Source organism: Mytilus edulis, chromosome 4 (assembly GCF_963676685.1).
Source record: "Mytilus edulis chromosome 4, xbMytEdul2.2, whole genome shotgun sequence".
Lineage (NCBI taxonomy): Eukaryota > Metazoa > Mollusca > Bivalvia > Mytilida > Mytilidae > Mytilus > Mytilus edulis.
The window spans coordinates 90,559,920-90,569,854 of NC_092347.1; the positions used below are offsets into that span (position 1 = coordinate 90,559,920).

Consider the following 9,935-nt stretch of genomic DNA (forward strand, 5'->3'; position numbering starts at 1 on the left):
AAACTGTTACAGTATTGAAAAGTCATCATTAGCCTAAGCAGAGACATACATATAATACAATTATATACCTTTTATCTTGGTAAAAGATATTGTACATACATGTATAGTCATCGTTTTATAATGATCTTCATATTAATATTTGATTATAACTGTTATATATTCAAGCAATACTTTTCATTAACCCTGAATTATAATCTTTTGTTAATTTTTATGATTTTTGTCAACTTTGAATTGACAGGTAGGAGACTAATTAAGGTTTGTTTTTATTGCAATTACCAATTGAGTATAGCTGTAGGGAAATATATATGATAAAAGATAAATCAGACATGAAAATTTATCTAATTAGCACAAACTAAATTAAAAGTTGGACAAATATGTTGTTTAAACTTTCTTTTTTATTTGGACTGGACGTGTAAAATGCAATGGTTTTTAGTACTTTAATACATATTGGTTACAATTTGATTAAACATTTCTATTAAAATTTAACATAGTTTTAACTGGTACAAATGTAACTTTATTTCATCCATATTTAAACTTCCATAAACTGCAACTTGGAATACATATAAATTATGAAAGAGGTCAGAAGACAAACAAAAAAACTCTTGATTATGATATATCTTTATTAAATTTAATTCAAAATAATTTAGAGAACATTGGTGATAAAGTGTAATGTATATATATGTAGTGAAATTTGGTGTTTATTTAAATAGACGACGTTTAATTTGAAGTTATCATTTTATAATTGAACCAAATAAAATACGTTCTCAAAAATGCTGTAGTTATATTAAACGTTTATTCATCCACATCATTCAAAATGTTTTGTTTTTAAATTAATTGTAATCAGATGTAATCATGATTACTTTGCCAATGTAATCATTAATTTAATCAGATACTTTCAGAAATGATGTAATCATTAATTTAATTTAATCGTACAAATGACAAAGTAATTGTAATTTAATCAATTACATTGAAAGTAATCGGACCCATCTCTGATGGACGCAAAGTGATGGGAAAAGCTCACTCGGCCCTTCGGGCCAGGTGAGCTACAAATGGTGTTTACCCTTATGATCTATGTTTTGCAACAGCAGCTGTTTGTTGGTCAATGATTGATGAAATCCCATGATTCAGTTTTTAAACAAGATTCCTTCAGAAACATTCTGGTAATCATTGGTAGTATTTGACAGAGGACTTGATAAAGGATTTGGAACAATAAAAAAATGTTAGTATTGTTACCTCCAATTTCTGTATGGAATTGCATTTTGGCAATTAATTGCAAAAGAAACAGTTCTTACTGTTATTTTTTCTGATAATTGTAAGGTCTTTTTAAAAAAGTTAACACAATGAACAAAAGATGAGGGATGACAAAAAATGGACAATAATTCTCTTCATCCTTTGGGTCAGGTGAAATTTAAAATGACTCAATTGTTCAAAAAATACTTTTTTAATTCTCTGGAACCTCTTAATCTTCAGTTACTTTGTTTTCAGTATGTTGATTTTGTTCATTATCATGTTCATTATCATGTTCATTATCATGTTCATTATCATGTTCATTATCATGTTCATTATCATGTTCATTATCATGTTCATCCCAAATACTGCTCATAGTGGATTGTATGAGTCTATTGATTGTTCTTTCATCATATGTTTCTGGTGCACTTTGTCCCCTATAATCACTTCTTTCTAGGTGTTTACCTTTATCTATTTTTCTATCTATATATTTTTCTCTTTCTCTGTCTTCACTTGTCTCTAGATCTCTTTTTGAATCCCTTGATATTTTCCCTCTTTTCTCTGATCTATCATGTCTTCTCTCACCAGATCTATCCCTACTTTTGTCCCTGGATCTATTATCTCCCCTTCTCTCATCAGATCTATCCCTACTTTTGTCCCTGGATCTATTATCTCCCCTTCTCTCATCAGATCTATCCCTACTTCTATCCCTGGATCTAGTATCTTTTCTTCTCTCACCAGATCTATCCCTACTTCTATCCCTGGATCTATTATCTCCCCTTCTCTCGCCAGATCTATCCCTACTTCTATCCCTGGATCTATCATCTCCAATTCTATCTCTTGGTCCATCACTGCTCCTGATTCTATCTCTGTCTCTATTACTTTCCCTTCTTTCCCCTGCAGTCTCTCTTGAATGTTTTGACTGATGTAGACTTGTATCCCGACTACTTTTGTCATATCTACTGTATCGTTGGTCTCTTTCCTTAGATCTATCTCTTGTCTGATGTCTTTCTCTGCTTCTATCTGTGAAACTGTACTTACTTTGCTGTCTTTCTCTATAACTTTGAATTTTTTCAGACGTCTTAAATTTATTTAAGTTCTCATAATATTGTGGATTTGATCGATCAGAACGTACCCTGTTTATGCCTCTATAATTCTCATGACCATCTGCATCATGCTCACTACTTTTATCATCCCATGCATTATCATAATGGTCATTATTAACATTTTTAAGAGCTATCATTTTATTATAAATAGGTTTACGAAATGGTCTATCTCTGCCCCCAAATCTTAATTGTCCTGATTCTTTTTTCCCACCAAAGCCTCCCCCAAGTCTTCTAGGTACCCATCCTTTGAGTACTCGTTCACATTCATAATCAACAAAAACTTCAGAACCATCAATTTCTTGCTTATGTCCCCTCCAAACAGCATCCTCAGCCTCTTTATGATCATAATATTCAACAAAAGCATAACACCTAGAATATCCTGTTATAATATCACGTACTAATCTAAATTGCTTGATAACCCCATATCCAGAATAAACTTTTTGGATTGTTGTTTCGTCTGTTTTTGGATTAAGACGAGCTATGAATATTGTTTTCTCTGGATCACCTATTACATCTTTATTTGGTTTGTATTTAGCTGCCATTGCTCTGATGATGCCATGGTCATGTGGTTCTGTATCTGTGGCATCAATACTTCCTGCTTTCAACGGATCATAGACTTTTGCAATTGCAGACCAGTTATCCATTATTTCATTAAAGTTTTTAATCTGTAAAAAAAAGTAAATATATTTTATTATTTAAATTTTCAATGAATTTTTCCCAAAGACTACTATAAATATACACTTGCAAAGGTTAAAGGCACTGAGTGAACAGTATTTTGTTGTCCTTTGTCATCTTACCATCAGTCCTGAGAATATGCACATTGCACACCCTATGAATGCAGATAAGAATATGCTGTTTTAGAATCTAATGACACTTTAATTGTTCCATCATTTTTGTTCCTACCACAAGATGAAAATAACTTCTTGTCATTGGTTGCAATTGAATTTCCACTGTTTGGATCATTTTTACCCATTCACAACATTTTGATGTACACTTTTTTTTTAATTATTATCATGATTATATTACACAGGATGCAAATTTGTAAAGTTATCAATAATTGTTTTCTTAAACTTCAAAATTTAATGGTAAAAACACAATAATGAGATCATTTTCCAGTTTTACAAGGCATACACTGGAAGGATTATTCTCTTCTGAATTCTCCAACACCTTTGTCAACAATCACTGAGACCTTGTGATTACAATGAATTATATCACATAATGTACATGTGTGTAAATGAAGGATGCAAGACAGCTTGCCCCTCTCCAAAATCTTCTCACATCAAATACCCCCCACCTTTTCACAAAATTGCCCCACTCTGGTTTACCAACTCAACTCACTTATGAAGTAGAGGCTGTCAGAGTGACAGTAAACCAGATTTTCTACAGAGGTTGACGGTTGAGCAAGTATTGACACTACATAATCATTTACTAGTAAGCTGAAAACTTAAACAGCTCTGAATTTGGATTGTGATTGAATATTTGACACAGCAATAGGTTTGTGACACAAAATGAATGAGAAGGGGGGGGGGGGGCCAATACCTTTTTATATTAACCTGTTTTGGCCCTTTTCAAGGTGTTGTTAACTGTTATCTGAGATCAATTTAAGCTGTTAACTGTTTTCAACCCTGTTTGTTAACTAGTACTGTTATCAGCATTTTTGCATTTTTTGTTAACTGTTTTTGCCAAAGTCGAGGAAAAAAATTGAAATTAAACATTCACCCATTATGATCCAAAAGTACATGTTTATCAAAGTTTAATTTTGGACCCTGATTTAAACCAACTTGAAAACTGGTTTAGATTCTGCATTTGAAAGAAAACTATATAATTAATTATTATGGAATTTATGTTGAAATGAAACACATTTTAATTTTATTCATTAATTATTAATTTTCAGTTCAAAGGGAAATAACTTAAACTGAATAAATAGAAATAGTTCTCCAAAATTAGATATGATTTAACCACTAAAAACAGTTTTTTAAAATTAGATAAGAGGTTATTTCTATTTTCAAATTATAATCAATAAAATTAATGACCAATTTTTCTTTTGAAAATGTAGTCCAAATAATATGATAACTTGGAAGGCTATTTTAAATTTTTGCTTTGACGCCTTTCTGCGACGTAAGGCGTCAAAGAAAAAAATATAATAGCCTTTCAAGATGTCATAATTATTTGGACTATCGAAAATGCAGTTCAAAATGGTTAAATATTGTTGAATATATAGGTCTTTGTCTGCGCTGTATTGGTCTTAATTGCCACTGACATGATAATTGGATTAGAGATAACTGAAATTTAACTTCAATATCTCAGGGATCTCCATGAATGAAAATTGAACGATGGAGGAACTTTCACAATCACAAACCGTGTCTACGCCATACAGTGTAGCGTGATCGAAAGTATTTCATCCCTCCATGTCAGGAATGGTGAACATGCTAATTCATTTACTTATCTACCATGATCTACGGTAAATTATATTTACTTGAATTTTCATTATACAAGTATCAAAATTTTCATTAATTACCGTTTGTAACTATTCAAATGCCAAGCCTTCATAGTCCCCTCTTAGTCGAGAATGACCAAAAGCTGTCATGAAGGTCCCCATGTAGTTTTCTTGCTATTTTTTGGTACTTGTTATGGGGGTTAAAAATCATGTGGAGCTTATTTTTCACGGGAACTGTCAAATTCAGAAGTCATGATTCATGACTCATGAATCCATTACCAGTATGGCTGATTTGCAGCAACAACAAAACAATTCTTTCGGTTATGTAAAAGGTTGAAGAGATTTAAAAAGCAAACATTGACAAATGAAAAGGTTTTTAATGACTTTATCTAGCAAATTGATGCTATGCAACATGCATCTTTCGAGTCTGAATATAAACTGGAAACACGGATGTATCAATTTGATTGTAAATTAGGAAATGAATCGGAATTGCGATACGATATTTCTTCACAGTAAATACTTAAGTTTTTACTTTTTAACTTTTAAAGTAATTCTATAAGATCGTTACAGCAGTACTCAAATTATTTGAGATGAAATAATATTAATGTTTTACATCTTATTTTGTACTTCTTAAAAAAGGGGGATGCTGATTGCGTAAACTCCAAATAAAAGCACATGTTCGACTTGTTAAACTGTTTTCTTTGTAACTGGATTATTAATTTATTTTTTATAGTCTAAATTATTATAAGCTTTTTCTGAAACTTAGGTGAATAACTTGATAAACGAATCGTCTTTCTTCAGACATTTCAGATAGTATTCTCCTGTGTGGTTTGTTGATCTACCTGTACAAGCTCGGGTACAAGTAATTAATTATCTTTATCTAGATATCCCTCAGGCGTTTGAACTGTATTGGATTATAATATAAAAAAGCCTAAGGGTTATGCAATTACATGCATTTGATTATAATTGCTAAAAAAATGGAAAGGTTTCTTATCGTCGAGTTGCAATTTATGAGTTAAGAAAGTCGAGTTGCAAGTTAGGAAAGTCGAGTTGCGAGTTAAGAAAGTCGAGTTGCAAGTTATGAAAGTCGAGTTGCGAGTTAGGAAAGTCGAGTTGCGAGTTAGGAAAGTCGAGTTGCGAGTTAGGAAAGTCGAGTTGCGAGTTAGGAAAGTAGAGTTGTGAGTTACAAAAATATCTTTGACACCTAATTTTCAGGTTTGATTCACACTTGATAAACAAAGCATGCATGTATCCGAACTAAGTTATTCCCGTGATTGCAGAATTTGAATGAGGTATATGTGATACTTATTTATAAGAGTCTAGTAAAAGTTAAGTTCTGGAAGTATTTGAAAAAAAATAATGTTTCCTTAAAGGACGAGATCGATCTTATTTATTCCAGTGCGTTTACACTACAACATAAAAAGGATAAAAAGAACCAGTCTGACCATAAATTACCTTATTACCGTATATTTGGTAAACAAATAATCCTAAAAATAGAATAGTAAAGGAAATTCGGCATCTCGCGTGGACTATAACACACTGCAAAATAATGGAGAAAATAGTTTGCTCATTGGAATTTCGTATGGATTAAATTTTTAAAAAGCTGAATATTCATAATTTGGAAGTAAAGCTTTACTTTTTTCTCAAGTCAGTTAACAGAGGCGGATTTAGAGGGGTTTTCAGGGGGCCCTGCTCCCCCCCTTTTTTGCAAAAAATTTGGTTTATTATATAGAGAATCACTGAAGTATGACTGGAGCGGGTCCCCTCTTAGGCAGTCAGTGGACCCCCACTTATGAAAATTTCTGGGTCCGCCATTGGTTAAGCAAAAACTTTGTTATATTTTGGTACAAAAAAAAAAGGTACAAAGAGTTATAAATTAGATACTTATTTCAAATTGAAAAAATGTTTTTCTAAAGAAATGTACCTACATGCATCTTTAAAACAATTTTAAAATGAAGTGTCATATGTAAAATCAGAATCAGTGGCCATGATCTCAAAATAGAAAGAGACTGATATAAAACTTTATATAATAAGACTTTAAAGGCTTTGTAAGAAATGTACTCTAAATCTAGTTGAAGATGAATAACATTTCATTACAAGTTGTCCAGCATGTACAAAGATGATCTGAAGGGAGATATTTTACAGTCTCTGTACTAATTTTTCCTATCTCTCAAATGAGACAAAATTTGTTTGGTTATTTACTAATGAAAATTTGTCTGTACTTAAATATTTAGGAAACTATATTATTACATATCGAGATGTTAGACGAAATGTAAATGAATATATGTACATTGTAATAACAATAATAATGTTAATTGTAATGATTTTATAGTTCAGGTCCTGTCTTGAATTAAATGTATGTGACTTATTAGAATAACATTTCAACAGCAACCCAACCAAAATATACAATTCAACCAAAGGCCATTAGGTTTTCAACACAGCGAGGATCACCCACCTAGAGGGAGCCCTGAGCAGGCCCAGAAACACAATGTTCATTACATCAAGAATATGGACCCCATTCTATGCTCCTAAATATAAAGATAAACCAAAATTTTTAAAAATATGCAAGAGTAACAAAGGCTAACTATTAAGGTTCCTGACTGAGCACCTTCATCTCTAGCCGATGTAGACATACAATGTATATAATTTTAACGTCCACAATATTGAGTGTCACTGCCAAAGAATAAATTTTGCGGTCCCTAACGAAAAAAATTGCCCGGCTCTGGAGCTGCCCCATAAAGCTCACTCTATACGAAATCTGCAGAACTGAAGGGTTATTTTACATTTATGTATTAAAGTTTGGTTGCTATCTCCCTTTATGTTTAATATGACGGTGCTAGCTATGAAATTTAATAATAATTAAACTGCAAGCCATCCGCTGTATTTCAAAAGGCTATCTGCTTCTTCAGAAAATACGATACGTATGATTTATATGTAAGCAATCCATTTTATTTTTACAAGAGACTCAGATGAAGTCCAAACAACAAAAATAATCAACAATACTGTATACAATTCTATAAGCCATCATCATTCCAAATAAATATAAATCACTGAGTTTCGTTAGCACATTTTGACGCAACTCGACTTTCCTAACTCACAACTCGACTTTAATAACTCGAAACTCGACTTTCTTAACTCGCAACTCGACTTTCTTAACACACAACTCGACTTCTGTAACTTGAAAATCGACTTTCTTAACTCGTAACTCGACTTTCTTAACTCGTAACTCGAATTTCTTAACTCATTTGTGACTTGCAACTCGACTTTCTTAACTGGCAACTCGACTTTCCTAAATCGCATTTCGACTGTAGTAACTCTTTACTCGCAACTCGATACTCAACATCAAGTGAATCTCAAAAAATGGTGTTGAGCTATAAAAAAAGATTACAGTTTTGAACGATGGCGGAAGACAATTTAATGATGGCGCAGGTTATTTGATGATGGCGCAAGACAATTTAATGATGGCGCAAGATATTAGAACAATGGCGAGGCACAGGATATTTAAACGATGGTGGGGAGCCATGACTTTAAACAGGCCATGGAGATCCCTAATATATATTGAATTTTCAAATGTGCAGACAAGAAAATAAGCATGGCGTGGGTAATTTTAACTTAGCGTTTGTAGTTTTAGCTTGTTGCACTGCCACACTTAATTATTAGGTTGTGATGATCCCTGTTTGAATAATGTATATTGATTTAGGTGTCATACCACCAATTACTCCCTCAAATTTAGAACGTATGTGAAAGTAGGCCTACTCGGACAAAAAAAAGTGCATTTGATGTCATTGTTCACCTAAACTAACCAACAAATTTGCAGAAATGAAAGTTTTGTTCAAAGAGAAATATATTAAGACCATTTTGAGCCAAAATTTACCTGTCTATGAGTTTGCATTAAAAATTGAGGATTAATGCGCTCCATAGTATACTAATTTAAGATTTCCAGAAAACCAGGGGTTATTTTTAGTGGTACCTCCTTTCGGAAGCTCTCTGCTTTCTTATATGATTTTGAATGTAACGTGACGGTACCCAAATTGCACCTATTTTGACAGTTTTTTCATCTACGTTTTTTTATGATGAAGACAAAAATGTCCAGTCTGTGTTTATTTTGTAGCCCTATCCTTCTTTATTATAAAGGTACACCAATTTGATTTTTATTTCATATGGAATCATAGAAAAATTGGTCTAAACTGACCTCCAAACCATCAATGATTCTGAAATTAGGAGTACCCAAATTGCTTCCATGCTTAAATTCGCATCGTCAAAAGTCTAATAACAGAGCTTTTGTTTAATTTCTTTAAATATTTTGAACAATTGGATATTAGTCCATGCTTACTCTTCATTATTTTTTAAATGGATACTTGTAACATATTGTATTTGCTCATTTTAAAAAGATGACGTTTTGATGACGTCGCATGGTGACGTTTCAGTACATTTTGCTTTTTCAGTAAATACTTCATCTGTTGATAGATACTGTGAACGTTTTGTGCATATCTAAATAGTTTTACCTATGTTGAAAGATGTGCTTAGTATCAAATCATAAAAAAACAAATTGTTTAGTCTCTAGAAAATCTTGTAAGATTTTCGCTGCTAGTTTTGCTAAATAGGTGCAATTTGGGTACTTGGTGCAATTTGGGTACCGTTACGTTATGTTGAAAATTGGCATGAAGAAAGGTGACACCTGTACAATTCAGGATATACCTAGTTTCTATGAAGTTAAACTTAAGGTAAAATATTTAGAAAGCTGTGAAAATTGCAAAATTTGGTTGAACAGATAGGGACTTTTAATTGGTGGTATGACACCTTTAGTGTCCTGTATTCTGTGTCCAACAATAGCAGATAACATTATCATATGGGTACCAGACAGTACAGCTAGTTCATGGAATTTTTTTTTTGCGGCTACAAATTCATATCATGACTAAACAACAGCTTTTTTTAAGTTGTATAAACCAGCATTTTAGGTGTTGATTTAATTACCATAAAAATGTTGATAAGTTTGCTTACTCAACTCTAAAAGATAAGAAGGTTTTGATGGGTCTGGTTTTTTTCTCAAAGTAACCAGTCGTATACACTATTTGCGGTTGTCGTGTATGGGAATCTAATTAAAAAAAAATATTTGCATTTTATTTACTTTATCAATATATGGTATATTAAATATCATATATTAA

The 9,935-nt window shown here is 32.2% G+C and overlaps 1 protein-coding gene across 3 annotated transcripts; it reads right to left on the reverse strand.

Annotated features, from left to right (window-relative positions):
• Window positions 1–1,422: 1,422 nt before the first annotated feature.
• Window positions 1,423–9,848, reverse strand: LOC139521011 (U11/U12 small nuclear ribonucleoprotein 35 kDa protein-like). Of its 3 annotated transcripts, none has more exons than XM_071314160.1 (2): window positions 9,772–9,848; window positions 1,423–2,998 (listed from the first exon to the last, which is right to left on the reverse strand). In XM_071314160.1, the coding sequence occupies exon 2, from the start codon at window positions 2,975–2,977 to the stop codon at window positions 1,460–1,462; it is 1,518 nt and encodes a 505-aa protein (XP_071170261.1). In that variant the 5' UTR covers window positions 2,978–2,998; window positions 9,772–9,848; the 3' UTR covers window positions 1,423–1,459. The 3 variants fall into 3 exon arrangements, with proteins under 3 accessions (XP_071170261.1, XP_071170260.1, XP_071170262.1); XM_071314159.1 differs by having other exon boundaries at window positions 9,745–9,845; XM_071314161.1 differs by having other exon boundaries at window positions 9,777–9,833.
• Between the last annotated feature and the right edge of the window lie 87 nt (window positions 9,849–9,935).